Below are 23,613 nucleotides of genomic sequence, written 5' to 3'. Positions count from 1 at the left end.
AAAATAATTGTATATATTGTGATAGTATAGTGTCTATTGTGTAATGTAGACAGCGGCAGGGAGAGTTTCATATGGAGAACCCAAGGTTAGCACTGATACCCTCGCATCACCGACACCCCAGGGAGTGAACAGGAAGTTCTCCTGGAAACTGTGGGGTTCAGTGTCATTCCCGTCCAAATATTAGCATAAGTTGAAGTTTACCAGTTACTTTAAGGATCACATAATTAGCAGCTCTGTTGGGGATAGAATTAAAGGTTTTTTTTATCCCAAGACGTAGATAATCAATATCAATTAGCTGAGTTCTGACGCCTGGCATACACACTGATCAGCTTTTGAAGTGAAATATATATATGAAAACCACTAAGTGAATACATCCGTTTACAATGGAAATAAAAGCCAACAATATCTTGTTATATGGCTCCACAGCAGGGAAACCCTGCTTATTGACGCCCCCTCTAAGAGCCAGGTAACTCGAGGTGAGACTCCGGCTATCCAGAATTACAATGATCCATGGTTCCTATGAGACGTTCATGATGTAACAAGCCCTTTAGGCAAAGTTGTGATGTAATAGGTGTACTTCTTCATATTGCTTTGATCAGTGTAATCTCTGACATGTAGCCTGCATAATAATGGTTTCACCTTTACCTGGTCGAGACACTAGCTGATGACCTTCAGTGTTAGAGACCGTAAAATCAGCTTCCCAGATTGGAGAATTTTCACCATATATCTCTTCTTCTAACATAGAAAGAAATCTGCAAAGGAAAAGAAAGCATGAAATGAATATGCCTGTGATTTTGTCATTGCTCTTTCCATAGTAGGGGCAAGGCGAGGAAAAAGCCACATGCACGCAAACACTTGCGCATCAACACACCAAGGCCATGATTCATCATAGCCTTTGTGCCTGTTTTTTTGCCTTTTCTGTTTGTACCCAATTCATTATTTTATATATGCTTACCCATTTTGTCTTCTGCTTCTTGGTTAGAACTTCACGTTTTTGCTCAATTAATTGAAACTTTTATTTATTGTGCAAAATATGGCACAACTCCACTTCAGTCCCCACAGTAGTGTATCTCTGAGTATGTCAGTATTCTGGTGCAATTTTTGCAGGATTTTACAAAACATGTGACTTTGTTTTAAAAAGTTGCAAAAACAGTTCAAGGTATAAAAAAAAAAAAAAAAGAACACTTTTCAATTTGTGCCAAATTCATGAAACCTGCACTCCTTATTGAATAGTTTGGCACAAAGAAAAAACTGCAATTAATAACAAGAAAAAAACGAAAGGGTCCAAGTCTCCATGGATTTGTGTTACAGAGCAGTATGCGCTTTATGGGCATCTGTGCTGGTATCACCAAAATTCAGCATATAATATTGCAAACCCAAAATGTAGAATTAGATCTAAAGTTGGAAATACAGTATAGGTCCATTGCAGTTTATAGGGGAGATATTACATGCACTGCTTCCAAGAGTCCTTAGGAGAGCTACCTGAAAAGGTTTTGTTTGCAGCAGTACAATGACATTTTACTGGAAATGGTCCAGGCTATGACCACAATTCATGCATACCCCCTGACAAAGGTTTGGTCCGAAACGCATGTCGGGGTTTGGGGCCACATCAGCAGCTTATCTACAGGGATATGTCTCGGTCATTGATTCTGTGAGTGGATTTGAATGTCATGGTTATTGCCTAATCTATTCTTCTGCATTATATGGTTTATTGATATTCCATACCCTTTGCTGACTTAAGTGTTTACACTGCGCTCTGCATAATGATATGCCTAGTATGTACAGTGTCAATATAATCATAGTACATGGTGAACTATGGGTCCTACATTATAGGCTAGTTACCTAGCTATTATATATTGTACATATATCTGCATCCTTTTTGCACACTAGCACTTTAGATCAAGCACTATATCTTGCTATGACTACATCTATGCATCTCTTTCTTTTGCATACTAGCATTTTGAATTAAGCACTTTATCTTACTACCATTACATATATGGATATTTCTGATCCAGCATTTGCTCTTATCTAGCACTACTGCACCTTATATGGGTCTGTACATTATATTACGGTCCACAGTCCCAAGAATCCAAGGATGGGAACTTTCTATATGCTTCCCAAGATTCATAAGCCAGGCAACCCAGGGAGGCCAATCATCTCAGGGATGGGAACACTCACTGAAAAATTCTCAGGGTGGGTTGAAAACATCCTCAAGCCGCTGGTAAGGAAGACAGCCAGCTATATACAGGACACTACAGACCTGCTTAATAAGCCATCCACGATAGGTCCCCTCCCCGACAGCACCATCTTAGCCACCATGGACGTCGAATCCTTATATTCCAACATCCCACACGAAGATGAACCAGCCGCCTGCCGAATGTTTCTTGAGGCCAAAGGGATCCCCTACGAGTCTGTAATAGCACTTACCAGATTCATCCTCACACACAACTTTTTCTCTTTCGGTGAGGAGCTATACCTACAACGCACCGGCACCGCTATGGGAAGTTAAATGGCACCCCAGTACGCTAACCTCTTCATGGCTAAACTGGAAAATGACTTTTTAACATCCTGCTCCATCAAACCCTTTGCCTATTTCCGTTACATTGATGACATATTAATAATCTGCACTGAGCCTGAACAAGAACTTCTAAATTTCCATGACAAATTCAACAAATTTTATCCAACCATAAACTTGACATTAGACCATTCAAAAACAAAAATCAACTTCCTAGCCACCACCATAAAAATCCAAAATGGTTCATTCCAAACATCAGTATATCGGAAACCAATTGACCGTCCCACATACCTCAAATGGGACAGCTTCCATCCTAAACACAATAAGAAGTCCATTGTCTACAGCCAGGCCCTCAGATATAACCGTATCTGTTCCAGTCCCAAGGACAGGGATGAACACCTAACCCAGTTTAAAATGTCATTTTTAAATCAAGGTTACCATCCCACCTCCATTGATGATCAGATTGTTAGGGCCACAAGGATCGCTAGAAGTCAAGTACTTCAATACAGAAAAAAAAAAAAAAAAAAAGAGGAAAATCATTGTGTACCTCTGGTAGTGACCTACAACCCACAGCTTGAAATACTCAGAAAAATGGCTAAGAAACTTCACCATATCCTACACAAGGATGACTGGTTAAAAACACTGTTCAAAGACCCCCCCTTGCTATGTTACAGACAACCTCCCAATCTAAAGGGGGTTTTACACTAAGCGATATCGCTAGCAATATCGCTAAAACGTCACTGGTTTTGTGACGTTATAGCGATATTGCTAGCGATATCGCTGTGTGTGATACTTACCAGCGACCGGCTCCCCCGCTGGTTATCGCTGATCGCGCGAGAATGTCCGGCTCCATTTCTCGTCGTCAGCTTCCTGCTGGGCTTCCTGCTGTGGCGTCCAGCGACGCGTGGAGGCGGGCGGGAGGACGCAGGATCGCTGTGTGTGAATGGTAAGTATCGTGCGCTGCGTCGCTGCTGCATCGCTGTGAGATCTTTCTGTATGAAAGCTCACTAGCGATCATTTAGCGATGCACCAGCGATCCTGACCAGGTCGGATCGCTGGTTGGATCGCTGGTGCATCGCTAAATGTAAAAGGGCCTTAAGAAACATCATTATCCGAAGTTCAATGCCCTCAGAATCACGAAGAGGAACATATCCTTGCAATGGGAGAAGATGCAAAACCTGCATTCATATAGAGACCAAAGACAAAATCCAAATTCCCAACACACAGCAGGACTATAAGATCCCAGGGACATTCACATGTTCCTCTTCCAATGTGGTGTATTTAATTCTATGCAATATATGTCCTGTGGGTGGCCTCTATGTTGGAGAAACAGGACAGAGACTGAGAGCAAGGATGAGGCCTCATCGTCATACAATCACAGACAAGAAAACCCATTTACCTGTGGCTAAACGTTTCTGTGATCCAGGACACAACATAGGCAATATGAAAGTTGTTATTTTAAAAGGCAATTTTAAATCACAGACACATCGGAGAGTGTGGGAACACAAATTCATTACAATCTTTGATTCTATTCTCACAGGACTCAATTTGTCAGAAGCTTTTATGACCCATTACCATATCTGAGCTATCTCCTCCAAGTAGCCCTTTGATCTCACAGAACTTTTCTAATCTTACCTAATTAAGGATTCTCTCTTCAAGCTCATTGTTTGTTTATTGAAATGTTGTGCTTTAAACTGTATATAAATAAGGTTTCTTCAAATATTTTGTCATATAGCCTGATGAAGGGAAGTAAGCAGTCCTGAAAGCTTGCTTTGTAACAACATTCACTATTATTTGTTAGCCATTAAAAGGTATCATACCCACAAGATTCCTATTTTGTTTCTCTCACCGAGAGCACTTTATAGATTTTATTCCACAGTTTGACATACATGCTGCTTTTTATGATCATTTTCATCTATATGGTATGTTTTGTCATTCGTTTGAGTGCCTTCTGTGCCACCACGTGCCCAATAATAATGCCTAAATGCATTTATTGCGGTTTTATATTCAGTCAAAATTCACTTCTAATTTTTTTTTACCATCTCGGTCTCTTCTCCTTCGATTTTCTAATTAATTTCAGAGTTACCTACACTATAGTCTGCTGGTATATAATAATTGATTTAATTTGTTACATAATTATTGGTTCCATTTTTATGATCATTTGTCCTGTATCAATTCACACATATATGCATGGAGCACTGAAAATAAGTGTCATGTATACTGACTTGGGAAAGTGAGTGAGAATTAGTGTCCTCTTCTCTGGAACCAATTTGTCCTTTTCCACCCTAAACTTTTCTAGTAGTTGTCTGCGTGTAACTGTGAAGATGGAGCGGAGCAAGCTTCTTCCAAACACATGCGTAGTTTCGTATTTTGGCAAGCTATCACAGCTCTGCGGGACATGACAGTAACACAGCCACCTGAAAAAGAAGAAATATATACTCATCTGTATAGGAGCAGGTCCCCACAAATATCACATGGATATACAAAAAAAACAACGCTTGTCATAATTGTGATGGTTTACATCTTAATGGCAATTCTGCTCAGTTATGCAACAGTACACTCCCTATTCCTGTATCATTGTAAACCTAGCTGGTATGCCAGGGCATATGGAAAAGGGCTGCTTAAAGTAGAAAACCCCTTTAAAATCTAACCATGAAAGACAGAAGAAGAGCTTTGGACAGTACACAGATACCCCAAAACATTAAATCCTATTTACCTTGTGTAATTAACCTTATAAGTTGCTGCATCCTCGTTTTGTGACCTCTGGCGAAACTGCGAAGGAGTTTCCAGTTTCCAATAATTTAAACAAAGAAGAAACATTTTGGAGAGTTCGCACATCGTCTGCCGTTCTTTTGGTTGTAGATGGCTGAACTTGTACTGCACAAAATTTAACACCCCCTGTGGAAGAAGAAAATAAATAAATGTACAATATGGATGATTTCCCACTTGCATTAAACTGAGGTTGTGCTGGGAAAAGCCTCCCAGCTGTCTATTAATGCCCTGTGCAAACAGACGTTGTAGTCTCCATTTCTACATGATAAAAATGGCAGCAGTCACAGGATTGCAGCATGTGACCACCTCATTGGCTGCCCCAATACTGTGCAGGCACTGAACATGTGCAGAACTGCAGAAATTCTGCTGCCCATATCTCCATTCCATACCAGGGCAGAAGTGGGTACACTACACCTATGGCGGCATCAGAGGTACAATCAAGGGGCTGCCGGCATCTTTGATGTGTGGATGCAGAGATTGTTGCATCTACTGCTAACCCAGGGCAAAGATAGGCAGCTGCAGATCTATATAAGCAAAGGAGTGGTGCAATATGCAGATATTTATGCTATTCTAACCAAAACCTCAGTTTAAGGTATTTTCCCCCCCCGATATTTGGCCCTAAAGTAGACCACTCCAAGTAAAGGGAACCTTTTACCAGGTTTTACTCATATAAAGTGAAGCCACCACTACTAAACCTCCTGTTACAGCATATGGGAATGCTGTAAGGAAGTCCCAAATCCACTCTGCAGACCCCAAAAAACACCTTCCCTGCCCATGTGAATGACGAATCCTGCGTAATCCACACAGTGTCCCCCATCGCGCTCCTACTAGGCAGATGCAATTCTCTCTATCCTGCCGAGGTCAGAACAAAGTACTGTAATGTGCATGTGCCGGAAACAGCCAAAGAGTGACGCTGACCCGTAGGTAAAGCTGGCACATGTGCAATACACTACTTTATTTTGCCCTCGGCAGGGCAGAGAGAAGTTCGCCTGTGCGATGGGGGGGGGGCAATTGGGTGGATGACGCAAGATGTGTTATGCACATAAGCTGGAAAGGAGGACACTGATTGCAGAAGAAGAGGGGACGCTGGATCAAGCCCGCGCCGTCTGCGAGAATACGGAAGGGTCTTTTTTTGTGATCTGCAGAAGGGGATTGTAGGCTTTTTTTTTTTTTTTTTTTTTATTTTAAACAGAATTCTGGTATGCTGTAAAAAAAAAAAATAAAAATAAATCAAAAATCCAACATATAAAAGCTGCAGAAGAGAAAAATAAAGTCTCAGCCTCTTGCAAGTTAGCTTTTAATTTGCATGAATATAGTCTGCTGCTTTTTAGAGTATCAGCAAAATCTAAGAGATTTCAGAAATCTCATGCACACGCTTGATTTTTTTTCCGACAATTAGAAAACTGCAGCATGTAAACTCTTTCAGCGCTTATTGCAGCTTTTTTTTTACCCATAGAAAGCAGATTGCAAAAACGCAGCGTTTCTGATGAAAAAAAAAAACAAAAGTTATCGTATGATGTGAAACCCATTTATTTTTGTGATTTTGTTTGTCCTGATGCCAAGTAGTTTACTTTTAACACGTCGCTAATTTAAATAAACAAGGTGTTGCATCAACATTACCCTATGGATTCCCCTCCACCCTGTTTTTACATTGTAATTGTGCATTTTCTCATGAACTGATGTAACCTTCATTCACAGCCGTTTTGGCCAGAATATCAGAGTATCAGAAAGGGGACTGAAGTGGAGTGCTTTAATTGAAAAATCAAACAAAAAAAAAAAATAAAATACAAGGAGCAAGAGTAGGGTAGTTTCTTAGAACTTGAAGCCACGACAACAGCTTACAAGTCCGCACATACCCTGACACCTAAACTCCATGGTAAAAATCACCTGTTCAATATTCGGCTTTTCAAACGGTGGACTTCCCAGAGAACCTTCAACCACTGGTCGGTTCATCTGCAGGATGCATTTTCTAAGAAGCTGAAGGTAGAAAATGACAAATCATCATCAGTAATGAGAGAACAGAAATGTGAGCAATACAGGTGTAACACACACAGCAATATAGATATAAGTGGGACCCCAACTCTGGGAAATTTGGTCTTCACGAATAACAGGATTTTTGGTTGCTTACAGTAAAACAGGATTTTGGTTGCTTACCGTAAAATCTGTTTCTCAGAGCCTTCATTGGGGGACACAGGAACCATGGGTGTATGCTGCTGCCACTAGGAGGCTGACACGATGCACACATAAAAAAGTTAGCTCCTCCGCAGTATACACCCCACCGACTGGCGCTCGGTTAATCAGTTAGTGAGAAAGCAGTAGAAGCCATAGAATAGAGGACAACTCAACTGTAACTATAATACACAGAACAATAACAGAAGTTGAGAAACATGGGAGGGTGCTGTGTCCCCCAATGAAGGCTCCGAGAAACAGATCTTACGGTAAGCAACCAAAATCCTGTTTTCTCCATCGCTTCTTTGGGGGGGACACAGGAACTATGGGACGCCCCAAAGCAGTCCCTGGGGAGGGAAAGCAAACTTCCATCAGGTCAGCGGACTCAACACCGCTGCCTGCAAGATCCTTCTTCCTAGGCTGGCATCCGCCAAAGCATAGGTGTGGACCCTGTAAAACTTTGCAAACGTGTGGACAGAAGACCAGGTTGCAGCCTTACACAGCTGCAGCGCGGAAGCTCTGTGGTGCACCGCTCAGGAAGCGCCCACTGCCCGGGTGGAGTGAGCTTTAACCCCCGAAGGGGGCACTCTGTTCTTTACCCGATAAGCCTCCAAGATTGTCGATTTAATCCAGCGAGCAATAGTCACCTTGGAGGCCGGCAGGCCCTTTCGCGCACCATCTGGGATGACGAAAAGGGAGTCTAGTCTTCTGGAACGCCTTCGTTCTAGCCAAATAGACCCTCGTCGCCCTGACCAGGTCTAGTTTGTTCAAGGAGCATTCCCGGGGATGAATTGGAGCCGGGCAAAAGGAAGGTAGAACGATGTCCTCATTCAGGTGGAAAATAGACACCACCTTGGGAAGGAAGGAAGGCGGAGGAGGCTGCAGCACCACCTTATCCTGGTGAATCACTAAGAAAGGAGGTCGACAAGAAAGGGCCGCCAACTCAGACGCGTCGAATGGAAGTAATGGCCACGAGAAAGGCCACTTTCCAGGAAAGAAAAGAGAGAGACTTCCCCCGAGAGGCTCGAAGGGGGGGACCTTGTAGCGCCTCTAGGACTAGATTGAGATCCCAGGAATCCACGGGAGCTCGATACGGTGGTGTTGAATGAGCTGCCCCCTGCAGAAACATTTTGACCTGCGGACGAGAGGATAACGTCTTCTGGAAAAGAATGGAAAGTGCCGATACTTGACCCTTTAGAGAACTAAGGGCAAGACCAGCGTCCAGGCCCACCTGGAGGAATGCCAGAACAGAAGGAAGCGAAAAGGACATAGGCGGAATGTGATTGGACTCGCACCAACCAAAATAGGCCTTCCATGTTCGATAGTATATTCTGGAAGACGGCTTCCTAGCACGGATCATGGTGTGAATTACCCGATCTGAAAAGCCTGACCCCTTCAGAACTGAGGTCTCAACGGCCACGCCGTCAAACTGAGCGACTGAGAATTGGGGTGGTAAATCGGACCCTGAGACAGAAGATCTGGTCTGTCTGGAAGCCTCCAGGGAGCGTCCGCAAGAAGGTTGACGATGTCCGCGAACCAAGACCTTCTGGGCCAATCCGGCACGATTAGGATGACTGGCACCCCTTCTGCCTTGATCTTCACCAGCTAGGAGAGAAGCGGAAGGGGAGGGAACAGATAGGGGAGCGCGAACTGTGACCAAGGAATGGTCAGAGCATCGGCACCCACAGCGAGAGGATCGCGGGCCGTGGACACGAACAGTGTAACCTACCTGTTCAGACGGGATGCCATAAAAGGTCCACGTCCGGGGTCCCCCATCAAAGGCAAATCTAATGGAAGACCTCCTGATGCAGGGATCATTCCCCTGCCGCGAGACCCTCGGGGCTGAGAAAGTCGGCGGCCGCGTTTTCCACGCCGGGACTATGTACCGCGGATATTGTTGGAACTGACCTCTCTGCCCAATGAAGAATTTTGGACAAGGAATTCCGAGTCCCTCCCTGGTGGTTGACGTATGCCACCGCTGTGGCATTGTCCGTCTGAATCCGAACTGGCAGACCCTTGAGCAGTTTGTCCCAATGAAGTAGGGACAGAAAAATTGCCTGTATCTCTAGAACGATCGGGAGAGCAGCTTCCTGCTTCGACCAACGACCCTGGACGGTCAGATGGCGAAACACCGCCCCCCAGCCGAGAAGACTGGCGTCCGTCGTCACCACTTGCCAATGTACCGGAAGAAAAGACCGGCCCTGGGAGATGGGAGGTGATGTTAGCCACCAATTGAGGGACAGTTTGACTCGAAAAGAGAGTCGAATTGGGTGATCCAGGGAGGAGACAGACCTGTTCCACTGCAACAGAATGGCCTGCTGAAGCGGTCTTGAAGGGAACCGCTTCCGACGTTGCCACTATCCTCCCTAGGACCCTCATGGCTGATCGAAGAGAAGTGAGCCGGGGGCCATGAAGCGAGCGAACCTCCCGCCGAAGAGTTACTCTCGTCTCCTCGGGAAGGAAAACTCTTGCCTTACGGGTGTCGGAAAGTATGCCTAGGAACACAAGACGACGTGTTGGAACCAGGCAGAACTTCTTTCTGTTGATGATCCACCCGAATCGGGAAAGGGTATCGCGAACAATGGTCAGACTTTCGTGAGCCTGGGGCAAGGACGGAGCTTTGATGAGGATGTCGTCGAGGTACGGAAAGAGCACGAGACCTCTGATCCTCAAGATGGCCATCAACGCTGCCGTGATTTTTGTAAAAACCCTGGGAGCAGTGGCGAGACCCAAAGGTAGGGCGACAAACTGGAAATGCTCCTGATGTATCGCGAAGCGCAGGAATTTCTGATGTCCCGGGAAGATGGGGACATGTAGATAGATGTCCTGAATGTCTATGGAGCACAGAAATTCCTGTGCCTCCATGGGAGCGATTACCGAACGAAGGGACTCCATCCTGAAATGTCGCAGACACACCCTTTTGCTTAGTAATTTTAGATCCAGAATGGGCCGAACAGTACCGCCTTTTTTCGGCACTACAAACAGGTTTGAGTAGAAACCTGTGAAGCACTCTTTGTCTGGTACGGGAACAATCACCCCCGATCTGAGGAGAGAGGCGATGGCTGTGAAGAAACCCCGAACCAAGGCGGGATATTTCAGGGGTCGGGATTCAAAGAGTCGATCCCGAGGGCGCGAAACGAATTCTATCTTGTATCCTGAGGATACAACTTCCCTGACCCAGGCATCTTCCACCGAGGCGAGCCAGACATCCCTGAAGGCGGCCACCCAGCTGGAGGGATGTTCCGGGGTTTTGATGCCAGTCATGTAGAGGAAGACCTTCCAGACCTGGTGGATCTACCTTGGGAGGAATGGGTGTGCCAGGAAGGAGTGAGCCTAAAAGGAAACTCTTTTCCTTCCTTGGCGCGCTTGTGGCCTCTGCTGTTGGGAAGGAGTCTCTGTTGTTGCGAAACGACGAAAGGGCCGAAACTGACGTTTCGGAGGAGGCCAACGAGGTTTGGACTGGGGAAGAAGGGATCTTGTGTCCCCAGTGGCGTCCTTAATAATTTGGTCCAGTCTGTCGCCGAAGAGGCGCGATCCTTGAAAAGGTAGGCTGGTGAGGGACTTCTTTGATGAAAAGTCCGCCTGCCAGGCCTTGAGCCAAACTGTGCGCAGAATTGCCACTACGTTGCTAGATGCCTGAGCTGCGCAAGAAGCGGCATCTAGGGAAGCAGAGACCAAATATTCGCCTGCGTGAGAAATCTGGTCGGGGAGATCCGCCTGCTGCTCTGGCTGGGCTCCGGCCAGAATGCCTTGGCGGAGACCCTTAGCCCATTTGGCTATGGCCTTTTAAACCCAAGTAGAAGCAAAGGCCGGGCTTAGAGCAGATGCCGCCGCTTCGAAAGCTGACTTCGCAAAAGATTCTATGATTTTGTCATTAGGATCTCCCAAGGATGCTCAGAAATCGGAAGGACCGTGTTGTGAGATAGCCTGGAAACCGGCAGGTCCACGGCAGAAGAAGAAGTTGACCAGTCGGCGGTGAGCTCCGGCGAGAAAGGATATAACACACCAAGGCGTTTTCCTCTTTGAAAGCGCCTGGTCAGATTTTCTCTTTCCCTGGTCAGAAGCTTCTGGAACTCAGAATGAGGAGCGAAGACCTTGGAAGGTGGTTTAAACCGTCTGAACGAAACCCCCTGATCTGCAGGTTCCGCAGACGAGTCCTTGATCTTGAAGGTCTGGTTGATGGCTCCAATGAGGCTCTGGACCATATCCCTCATGTCAGCGATTCGGTCCGAATCCAGTTCCAAAACATCCGAGAAAGTTTTGCGTGGCTCAGGTGAGGAAGATCGGGAAGAGGGCCGCTGGGACGGGCTATGGGGCGAGACGGAACGGGAAGAGGAAATCGGACCAGTGCTCCTGTCTGGATTTTTTGCGGCTAATGTTGGCAGGCTCAGACGGAGCTTCCCGTGACCTGCTGGGTCCTGCGGAAGCCTGCAGGGGCAACTTATCAAGTACGGACACCAGGGTCTGAGACACCCTGGTGAGATCCGCCACAGATTGTGACACAGAGGAAGCCCACCCTGGGATAGGGGACTCACTCTCACTTGGGACAAGAGGCGGCTCCTGGGCAGTGGGTTCAATGGGGTTGCTGCAGTCCTGACAGAGGGGAGAGGACTGACCTGATGGAAATTTGCGATTACAAGAAGAACATGCAAAGTGACTGACCACTGCAGACGAAGAGGAGGTGGTTGGAGGGCGAGAGCGAAGAGGTTTAGAATTAGACATGATGAGCTAACCCACCAACAGTGCCAGACGGTTAGGGGACAGAGGGCTGAGGAGGGTGTCAGTCTGCAGTGCAGAGCTACTCACGGAACCGATGTCCTGAAGCGACTTCCAGCTAGGGGCTGCGCAGCTTGCTTGTATGCGAGTCCTGCAGACCGGAAAAGGCGACCGGCTCACAGCTGAGGAAAATGGAGGCAGCCTGAGGAGAAACGCTGGCTCCTGAAGCAGTGGGCGGTAATTAGCTCACTGTGGATCTGGGAAGGGAGGGCGGAGCGAATCGCTCTCTTAGGGATTCAAAGATGGTGCTGCCAAACGCCTATAGGAGGCTTGGGAGGAGTGGGCAGGGCCATGCGCCGCCTCCAGTCTCTTAATCAAGCGGTGGGCGCCCGAGGGAAGGGGCATGGCCGCGCCTCAGGACAAGGCCCGATTAGAAGCCGGGGCCTGGATTAGAGCTGGCGGCCGCCGGAGAACGCGGGGCAGCGCGGAGGCCTCACTAGGAACGCATAACCGCGGCGATAAGCGGCTTGATCGAACCAAGAACCAGTAGGATGCAGGTGACGCCGGAAAGTGGAAACAGGTAGCCCTACACAATGTTTACCCTGCATTCATTCCCACCGCCCAGTGGGGAACTAGGAAAGAACTCCTGACAGAGGAGTCGGGAGGGGTTCAGCCAGCCAATACTTACCCTCCGTAGTCTACTCCTAAGGGGTACCTGAGGAAAAAAAGGGTACCTCTCATCCAGGAGAAGAAATCAGGACGTCCATGAGAGAAAACTCGTGTGTGGACGTCAGTATCTCCATCAACCGACAGGCTCTGGTAGGCGAGTGGGTAGGAGACAGGGGCTAGGATCGTCTAGGTCGCCTGGACACGCATCCGTGTTAGGGCTCTTGATTCTGCCGTGTAGACGTGCGAGGTTACGGGGTGACAGTACACGCCATACACAGTCTCTTTGTGGGAGTACAGATGTGACTATTCACCCTGTATCCCTCCGGAAAACCTGAAAGGGAACGACGCACACTGAGGTAGATAAGAGTCTAATGAAAGACCCGTGCCCACCTCCTACTGACACCAAGCTAAACTGATTAACCGAGCGCCAGTCGGTGGGGTGTATACTGCGGAGGAGGAGCTAACTTTTTTGTGTGTGCATAGTGTCAGCCCCCTAGTGTCAGCAGCATACACCCATGGTTCCTGTGTTCCCCAATGAAGTGATGGAGAAAATCTCTCTCGGAGCCTTCATTGGGGGGGGGGGGGGGCACATGAACCATGGTTGTGTGCTGCTACCACTAGGAGGCTGACGCTAAGCACATAAAAAGTTAGCTCCTCTTCTGCAGTATACACCCCACCGACTGGCACCAAGCTAATCAGTTAGTGAGAAAGCAGTAGGAGAACAACATGATAGAAAGAAGAAACAGACAACTCAACTGTAACAATAACACAGAATAAATAACAGGAGTTGTAAAACAATGGAGGGTGCCGTGTCCCCCAATGAAGGCGCCGAGAAACAGATTTTATGATAAGCAACCAAAAATCCTGTATTCTCTATCGCTTTATTGGGGGACACAGGAATCATGAGACCTCCCAAGGCAGTCCATAGGGAGGGAAACAGCAGAAAAACACTCCATTCAGGTCAGAGAACTCACCACTGCCGCCTGCAAGATCCTTCTGCCTAGGCTGGTGTCCGCCGAAGCGTAGGTATGGACCTTGTAAAATTTGGCAAACGTGTGGATGGAAGACCAGGTCGCTGCTTTGCAAAGCTGTAGGGCGGATGCTCCATGATGTACCACCCAGGAGGCGCCCACTGCCCAGGTAGCGTGAGCCTTAATCCCAGGGGGAGGCACTCTGTTCTTAAGCCGGTAAGCCTACAAAATTGCAGTTCTGATCCAGCAAGCAATCGCAGCCTCGGAGGCCGGCAGGCCTCTTCGCGCACCATCTTGAATGACGAATAGGAGAACAGTCTTCCTAAAGGAAGCAGTCCTAGCCAGATAGACCCTCACTGCCCTGACCAGGTCTAGCCTGTTCAATGAACACTCCAGAGAATGAGTCGGAGCAGGACCGAAGGGAAGACAATGTCCTCATTCAAGTGAAAAGTGGATACCACCTTATGAAGGAAAGAAGGCAGAGACCGCAACACCACCATGTCCTCGTGAAGATCCAAGGGGGGGGGGGGGGGTGACAGGAAAGAGCCGCCAACTCTGAGACGCATCTAATGGAAGTGATAGGCACAAGAAACGCCACCTTCCAGGACAGAACGGAAAACTCTCTGAGAACTTCAAAGTGAGAGCCCCTCATGACCTTCAGAACAAGATTGAGGTCCCAGGGATCCACGGGATTCCGGTACAGGGGAGCCGCATGCGCCACTCTCTGAATGAAAGTTTTGACTTGAGAACAGGAGGATGAGGACTTCTGAAAGAGGATACCTGCCCCTTTAGAGAACTAAGGGCAGGGTCAGCATCAAGTCCTGCTTGGAGAAAGGCCAAAATGGAGGGAAGCAACAAAGTCATTGGCGGAATGCCATTGGACTCACACAGGCAGAAATAGGCTTTCCAGGTCCCATAATAAACCCTAGAAGATGCTGGTTTCCTAGCCTGGATCATGGTGCGTAACACCCGATCAGAGAAAACGGACGCTCTTAGAACCAGGGTTTCAACAGCCACGCCTTCAAATTGAGCGACCGAGAACTCTGGTGGCAGATCGGTCCTTGTGACAGAAGATCTGGCCTGACTGGGAGCCTCCAAGGGGCATCCGCCAGAAGATTGACTATCTCTGGGAACCAAGGTAGGGAAGTGCGAATTGCGACCAGGGACTGGCCAGAGCATTGACGTCCACTGCGAGAGGGTCGCAGGACCTGGAGACAAACTGTGGAACTTTCCTGTTCAGCCGGGACGCCATGAGGTCCACGTCCCGGAGTTCCCCATCAAAGACAGATTTGATGTAAGACCTCCTGATGCAGGGACGACTCTCCTGCCGCGAGACCCTCATGGCTGAAAAAATCGTCGGCCCAGTTATCCACGCCGGGAATATGCACTGCGGATATTGCCAGAACCGTCGTCTCCGCCCAGTGAAGGATCCTGGATACCTCGGCCATCGCCAGGGGACTCCTGGTACCTCATTGGTGATTGACGTATGCCACTGCTGTGGCATTGTCCGTCTGAATTCTGACCGACGGACCCTTGAGAAGCGATTCCCAGTAAGAGAGAGAAGGATGGCCCTGATTTCGAGGATGTTGAACGGTAGAGGACTCTCGCACCGACCAACGTCCCTAAGCCGTCACATGGCGAAAAACTGCCCCCAGCACAGAAGGCTGGCATCCGTCTTTACAACCTGCCAATGGACGGGAAGGAAGGACCAGCCCTGGAGGATGAGGGGGGATGACAGCCACCAGTTGAGAGATTGCTTGACTCTGAAAGGGAGACGAAGCGGACGATCCAGAGACAGGACAGACTTGTCCCACTGCGAAAGGATAGCCCGCTTAAGAGGTCTCAAGTGGAATTGTGCAAAGGAGATTGCTTCCGAGGCTGCTACCATTCTGCCTAGTACCTTGATTGCTGAACGGAAGGAAGGAAGCTGAGGGCCTTGCAGAGAACAAACTCCGTGCTGGAGGATTGCTCTCTTCTCTTTGGGGAGAAAAACCTTCGCCTGTCTAGTATCAAACAGCATGCCCAGAAAGACAAAGGCGCTGAGTTGGAACAAAGCAGGACTTTTTTCAGTTGACTAGCCACCCGAACCGGACCGGGGAGTCGAGGATGATGGACACACTTCCCTGGGCATTGATGAGGATGTCATCAAGGTACAAGATAAGTACTAGGCCCCTGATCCTCAAAATAGCCATCAAAGCCGCCGTGATCTTTGTGAAGACCCTGGGAGCGGTCGCGAGTCCGAACTGCAGGGCGACAAACTGGAAGTGGTTCCTCTGTACTGCGAAATTAAAGAACCTCTGGTGAGCTGTGCAAATCGGAACGTGGAGGTAGGCGTCTTGGATGTCTATGGAGCACAGAAATTCCTGCGTCTCCATGGAAGCAATTACTGAGCGGAGGGACTCCATCCTGAAATGTCACAGGCGGACTCTCTTGTTGAGTATCTTGAGATCCAGAATGGGCCGAGCCTCCCCACCTTTCTTTGGCACAAACAGGTTTGAAAAGAAACCTGTGAAGCGTTCTCGTTTCGGTACGGGGACGATAACACCCGAACTGAGGCGGGAGGCGATGGACGCAAAGAAACCCGGAACCAGTGCAGGATCCTTTGGGGGACGTGATTCGAAGAAACTATCTTGGGGGCACTAAGTGAACTCTGTCTTGTATCCTGGGGATACTATCTCCTCCCTGACCCATGCGTCCTCCACCGAGGCGAGCCAAACATCCCTGAAAAACAGGAGACGACCACCTAGTTTAGGAGATACGCTGGGCTCTGGACCAGAGTCATGCTGAGGAAGATCTGCCAGGTCTGGGCCTGGTGGACCTACCGTGGGAGCTATGAGGACGCCAGGAAGGAGTGGGCCTGAAGGAAGCCTTCTTCCTGACCTGGCGGGTCTGTGGCATGCGCTGACCGGAGGAATCCTCCGTCACCACAAAGCGGCGAAAGGGCCGAAAAAAAAGCGGAACTGCCACTTTAGAGAAGGCCTGCGAGGTTTGGACTGAGGAACGAGGGAACTCGTGCCTCCAGTTGCCTCCTTAATGATCTGATCCAACATGGAGCCAAACAGGCGGACTCCCTGGAAGGGCAGGCAGGTAAGCGACTTCTTTGACAAAAGGTCCGCTTGCCATGCTTTGAGCCAAGTGTTCCTCCAGATGGCCACCATATTGCTGGATGCCTGAGAGGCACAGGATGTGGCATCCAGGAAGGCCGATATCAAATTCTTCCCTGGATAGGAAATCTGTTCTGCAAGCTCCCACGGTGAACCTCCCGCAATGATGCCCTTAGGCAAGTTTCACATTAGCGTTTGGAGGCGCAGCGGACGCTCGCCGTGAAGCTCTGCCCCTGCCATGCCTCCTCCGATTAGCTCCGCCTATGGGCGCATGCCGCTACATGCGTACCCTATCTTTAGCACTGGGTACGCAGGCCGTGCGCAGATATGCTTTTGCCGCCGCATACATCCTTTCAACGGTGCGCCGACCGCACCAAAATGCAACACGTTGCGTTTGGCGCAGGTCGGCGCACCATCAAAAGGATGCATGAGGCGGCAAAAGGATACCTGCGCACGGCCTGCGTACCCAATGCTAAAGATAGAGTACGCAGGCTGCATGCAGCGGCATGCGCTCATAGGCGGAGCTGATCGGAGGCGCAGCAGGGGGGCGGAGCTCCAAACGCTAACGTGAAACCAGCCTTACGAAGTTGTTTGGCTCATCTGGCTATGGCCTTTGAGACCCAGGTAGAGGCAAAGGCGGGGCATAATGTAGAAGTCGCCGCTTCAAAGGCTGATTAATAGCCACTTAATAGCTGTCTACAAATATCTAAAGGGCTGTCACATTGTAGAAGGATCAACTTTATTCTCATTTGCACAAGGAAAGACTAGAAGCAATGGGATGAAACTGAATGGGAGGAGACACAGATTAGATATTAGAAAAAACTTTTTGACAGTTAGAGTGATCAATGAGTGGAACAAGCTGCCACGAGAAGTGGTGAGTTCTCCTTCAATGGATGTCTTCAAACAGAGGCTGGACAGACATCTGACTGGGATGATTTAGCGAATCCTGCTTTGAGCAGGGGGTTGGACCAGATGGCCCAGGAGGTTCCTTCCAACTCTACAATTCTATGATTCTATGATTTTGACAGCGAATCTATAATTCTATCATTGGAATCATTGAGGGACGCTGCATTAGAAAGTGGAAGGACCGTGTTGGTGGACAGTCTGGAAACTGGCAGGTCCACAGCAGGGGAAACCGTCCAGTTAGCGGTGAGCTCAGGGGAGAAGGGGTATAGGATGCCGAGGTGCTTCCCTCTTTGAAAGCGACTGGTCGGATTCTCCCTTTCCCTCTTGGGTATCTCCACAAATTCAGTGTGGGGGGGCAAAGACCTTAGAAGGTGGTTTTGACCATCTGAACGAAACCACCTGATCTGCAGGTTCCGTAGAGGCTTCCTTGATGCCTAAGGTCTGGTTGACCACTACAATCAAGCTCTGCACCATATCTGTCATGCTGGAGGCCTGTTCGGAATCCAGGTTCGACTCATCTTCTGACAGCGCGTCCGAAGACGCCTCGCCTTATTCAGGAGAGGAGGATCCAGAAGAGGGATCTCACCGTGAAGGACCGGCTGATGAGAAGGAGCGGTAAGAGGACCTAGAACGGTGCTCCTATCTGGGTCTTTTGCGGCATGTGTTGGAAGGGCCAGGGGGAGAATCTTTTCAACCACTGGCGACTGCGGGAGCCGGAAGGGGCAATCTGTCTAGCACAAACACCAGGGTCTGTGACACCATGGTGAGGTCCGCCACAGACAGAGAGAGGAAGCCCACCCAGGAATAGGGGTCTCAGAGTCGCCAGGGGCAGAAAGGGGCTCCTAGGTAGTGGGTACTGTGGGGTTGCAGCAGGCCTGGCAGAGGGGAGAGGGCTGACCTGAAGGGAGTCTGCTATTGCAAGAAGAGCACACAGTGTCTGACCAGAGTAGAGGAAGATGAAGCTGGAGGACGAGAAGGCTCTCCTTTGTGCTTAGGCATGATGAGCAGACCCACTAACTGACTGCCAGAAGGTTAGGGGACAGAAAAGAAGCAGAGGAGAGTGTCAGCTCTGCAGGGCAGAGCTACTCATGGTATTCTGCAGTCTGCTCTTAGGCGGTGATGAGACGAGCGCAGGACCTGCAGAGCTTCTGAGAGAAGGAGCCGTCCGGGTGCACAATCCGGAAGACGCGTCTATCAGGGGACCCGGCCGGTGAAAAACACACGCTTTTGAGAGGAATCCCGCTCTCATCAGCCGGAAGAGAGGCGGAGCTAAGCACAGGGTCCGGAGGCGCAATATGGCGGTGGCTCCAGCCTACAGTGGAGGCTGAGTACTGGGCGGAGCCTCACGCCGCACCAGGAATAGGAGAGGGAGACGGACGGGAGAGAAGCCTGTCCGGAAAGGCTAAGAGGAAGGGGGCAGAGCCTGCACTGTAACTAGGCCCGATATGATGCCGGGACCTAAATTACAGGCGGTGACCGCCGGAGCAGAGGGGGAAAGGACGCCGAGGCCTCTATAGCGGTGCAAAAAATGTCCCCACAGCGGTGTACAGCTTCCTGCATCGGCGCAAACACCGCGCCAGCAGAAAAAAGGTCCCAAGTGAAGAAGCATGGTTTCCAAAAAGCCCAGATATCTCTGGGGACCCTGGAGCTCGTGCCCCCTGGAGTGGCGAAATCCCCAAACGCCACAGAAAAAAGGTATGCCCAGTGTGGAAATAAAGGGGGCATGCCCTCAGAAAATCCCTCCCCCCCTTCTTCCAATCTTCTTTTTACGGCAGCTCCAGCCGCTTGAGGGTCCTCCGGTCTTCCAATCTTCTTTCTGGGGGGGGGGGGGCTGGGGAGAGAAGAAGGTACCTCCCAGTAGGTCGGAAGTCTGGGATCAGTTTGAGGTTCCTCCGCGCAACTTCCACGTCTCCTCAAACCGACAGGCTCTGGTGGGCGTGTGGGTAGGGGGACGAAGGCAGGACCGGGTCCGGGTCACCTGAACACGCTTCTGTGTTAGGGGTTCTGGTACTGCCGGGAAGACATGAGGATACAGGGTGGCAGTACACGCCGTACTCATAGTCTCTGCGTGGGAGTACAGTAGTGACCATTCACACTGTATCCCTCCGGAAATCTGAAAAGGAACGACGTACATTAGGTAGATATGGGTCTCCAGAGAGTCCCGTGTCCACCTCCTACTGACACTAAGCTAAAACTGATTCGCTTGGTGCCAGTCGGTGGGGTGTATACTGCAGAGGAGGAGCTAACTTTTTTTATGTGCAAAGTGTCAGCCTCCTAGTGGCAGCAGCAGCATACAACAATGGTTCCTGTGTCCCCAAATGAAGAGATAGAGAAAAGGGAATGTGCACATGACATATTTTGTCCCAGAGTCTTTCTGACCAGTTTTTGAGGCCTTTTTGTTTTTTTCTTTGATGTATAAAATAATGAGCAGTTAAAGAATAGACATTCACTTTTTTTTAATCTCTTTGCAGCTGAAGTGATTAAAAGAAGCTCACAAAAGACTAAACATTGTTGTGCATATGTTCATTCTCTTTAGCGCTTTTTCAGGCAGGTTACCCACCTGAAAAAAGACATTGTGTGCACATACCCTTAGATGAAAGGTAAGGCACACCTGCTCCATCTCCTCATGGATGCTGCTGTACTGACTTCTATAAATAGGGGTCAGGGTGGTCCTGCTCTCGTGACAGATGGACAGTCACAGAGATGAGACCCCGAGGCATCAGGCAAAGGAGATGCCATACATAAAAGTGGGAATAAACCTTATTCACATTTTTTTTCTAGTGAAACATTAGGAGCTATAGTGCTAAATAATACTAATAATTTTATTTCTATAGCGCCAACATATTTCGCAGGACTTTACATTATAGAGGGGACTTCTACAGACAAATCTCACCTTGAACAGGTAGAAGTACACTTGTTTGGTGTCAGTGTCCTCTTCCTTATGTACAGACATGAAGAGGTTCTCCACATCCACCACCATACCCAGCAGACGATTGATTTCATCTTCAGACACATTTTCTAAATGTGACACGTGGTCGGCTACAGGTAAAGAGAAAAACCACTGGTAAACCAATTCTGATGTTCACAGCTAAAGAACAGGTTCAATGCTGACTACAAAATATATCAAGTGCTAAGGATGGCACTTGGGCCAGGAATGTTAACGTGACAATAAAGACAAGTCCCTTCCATCTGTAAGTTGCCTATAGGTGATCCGTCACCTCTTCGGATAGTGGTTTTAGTACGCAATAAATATTAAAGTTTTGGTAGCATTTTTAAAAGTTTGCATAATGTCGCTCGCTGGACTGATATTCTTCCGGATATGCAAATTGTCTCTTCATAGAGGAAGAGGACTAGAATTCCAGAGCCATCGACTCTAACGAGCCTTGCCACATGAGTTAGGATAAAAGCCAAACCAGAATCTCAGTTTATTTAATATGCTTTGCTTATATAGCGCTACTAAGTGACGAGCCGGCGCTGCCCGGGCATAGTAACTAACTACGGTTAGTTATAACAAATTATAATGAAATATATATATCTATCTCTGAGTGTGCAGCCCCATCCACTCCGCATAGCCACATTCACTATAATGTCCCACATCATCCGGTCGGCCAGAGCCACCGGACTACTACCCCTAATATCCCACATCATCCCAGCAGCCAGAGCCACCGGACTACTACCACTAATATCCCACATCATCCCATCAAAGCCACCGGACTACTATCCCTAATATCCCACATCATCCCGTCAGCCAGAGCCACCGGACTACTGCCACTAATATCCCACATCATCCCGTCAGAGCCACCGCACTACTACCACCAATATCCCACATCATCCCGTCAGAGCCACCGGACTACTACCCCTAATATCCCACATCATCCCGTCAGCCAGGGCCATCAGACTACTACACCTAATGTCCCACATCCTAACTTCCAGGTATCCATTTAAGAGGGAAGATGTGCGTATGGGATGGAGGATGTGTGATGGGGATATGAGCAGGGAGGGGGCGATTCATTTCTGTCATGTGCGCTGCTCCTTTCTGGGGGCTGACAATGGCTGGGAGCTTAAGTTCCCGGGGATATTAGATTTCTCCCACCATGGTAGTGTCTGCTGAGGTGTTGTCATGGAGTGAGAAAACTATTGCTCATAGCAACCAATCACAGCTCAGCTTCTTTTAAACAGCTCTGGTGAAATGAAAGATGTTTCGTGATTGGTTTGTGATACACAAAAAATATATATATATATATATATATATACACACACACACACACATATACACACACACATATACAGTACAGACCAAAAGTTTGGACACGCCTTCTCATTCAAAGCGTTTTCTTTATTTTCATGACTATGAAAATTGTAGATTCACGCTGAAGGCATCAAAACTATGAATTAACACATGTGGAATTATATAATTAACAAAAAAGTGTGAAACAACTGAAAATATGTCTTATATTCGAGGTTCTTCAAAGTAGCCACCTTTTGCTTTGATTACTGCTTTGCACACTCTTGGCATTCTCTTGATGAGCTTCAAGAGGTAGTCCCCGGAAATGGTCTTCCAACAGTCTTGAAGGAGTTCCTAGAGATGCTTAGCACTTGTCGGCCCTTTTGCCTTCACTCTGCGGTCCAGCTCACCCCAAACTATCTCGATTGGGTTCAGGTCTGGTGACTTTGGAGGCCAGGTCATCTGGCGTAGCACACCATCACTCTCCGTCTTGGTCAAATAGCCCTTACACAGCCTGGAGGTGTGTTTGGGGTCATTGTCCTGTTGAAAAATAAATGATGGTCCAACTAAACGCAAACCGGATGGAATAGCATGCCGCTGCAAGATGCTGTGGTAGCCACGTTGGTTCAGTATGCCTTCAATTTTGAATAAATCCCCAACAGGGTCACCAGCAAAGCACCCCCACACCATCACACCTCCTCCTCCATGCTTCACAGTGGGAACCAGGCATGTAGAGTCCATCCATTCACCTTTTCTGCGTCGTACAAAAACACGGTGGTTGGAACCAAAGATCTCAAATTTGGACTCGTCAGACCAAAGCACAGATTTCCACTGGTCTAATGTCCATACCTTGTGTTCTTTAGCCCAATCAAGTCTTTTCTGCTTGTTCCTTGTCCTTAGCAGTGGTGTCCTAGCAGCTATTTTACCATGAAGGCCTGCTGCACAAAGTCTCCTCTTAACAGTTGTTGTAGAGATGTGTCTGCTGCTAGAACTCTGTGTGGCATTGACCTGGTCTCTAATCTGAGCTGCTGTTAACCTGCGATTTCTGAGGCTAGTGACTTGGATGAACTTATCCTCTGCAGCAGAGGTGACTCTTGGGTCTTCGTTTCCTGGGGCGGTCCTCATGTGAGATAGTTTCTTTGTAGCGCTTGATGGCTTTTGCCACTGCATTTGGGGACACTTTCAAAGTTTTCCCAATTTTTCAGACTGACTGACCTTCATTTGTTAAAGTAATGATGGCCACTCGTTTTTCTTTACTTAGAATTTGTATTATGGCAAGAAAAAAAGCAACTAACAGTCTATTCAGTAGGACAGGACTATCAGCTGTGTATCCACCAGACTTCTGCACAACACAACTGATGGTCCCAACCCCATTTATAAGGCAAGAAATCCCACTTATTAAACCTGACAGGGCACACCTGTGAAGTGAAAACCATTTCCGGCGACCACCTCTTGAAGCTCATCAAGAGAATGCCAAGAGTGTGCAAAGCAGTAATCAAAGCAAAAAGGTGGCTACTTTGAAGAACCTAGAATATAAGACATATTTTCAGTTGTTTCACACTTTCT

At 48.3% G+C, this 23,613-nt stretch overlaps 1 protein-coding gene across 1 annotated transcript in view; it reads right to left on the bottom strand.

Annotated features, from left to right (window-relative positions):
- Positions 1–23,613, bottom strand: part of KAT2A (lysine acetyltransferase 2A) — a 73,890-nt gene that overhangs the window by 36,242 nt on the left and 14,035 nt on the right. Inside the window, exons 3-7 of the mRNA XM_073572350.1 lie at positions 20,716–20,861; positions 7,175–7,264; positions 5,232–5,413; positions 4,741–4,932; positions 646–752 (exon numbers count right to left, since the gene is read on the bottom strand). Coding sequence (XP_073428451.1) covers positions 646–752; positions 4,741–4,932; positions 5,232–5,413; positions 7,175–7,264; positions 20,716–20,861 — 717 coding nt within the window. The remainder of the gene's footprint in view (positions 1–645; positions 753–4,740; positions 4,933–5,231; positions 5,414–7,174; positions 7,265–20,715; positions 20,862–23,613) is intronic.

Source organism: Dendrobates tinctorius, unplaced genomic scaffold (genome assembly GCF_039654945.1).
Source record: "Dendrobates tinctorius isolate UK_male_01 unplaced genomic scaffold, ASM3965494v1 ptg000032l, whole genome shotgun sequence".
Taxonomy (NCBI): Eukaryota; Metazoa; Chordata; class Amphibia; order Anura; family Dendrobatidae; genus Dendrobates; species Dendrobates tinctorius.
Note: the sequence above shows the minus strand (reverse complement) of the source record. Positions and strands in the feature narration are given on the sequence as shown.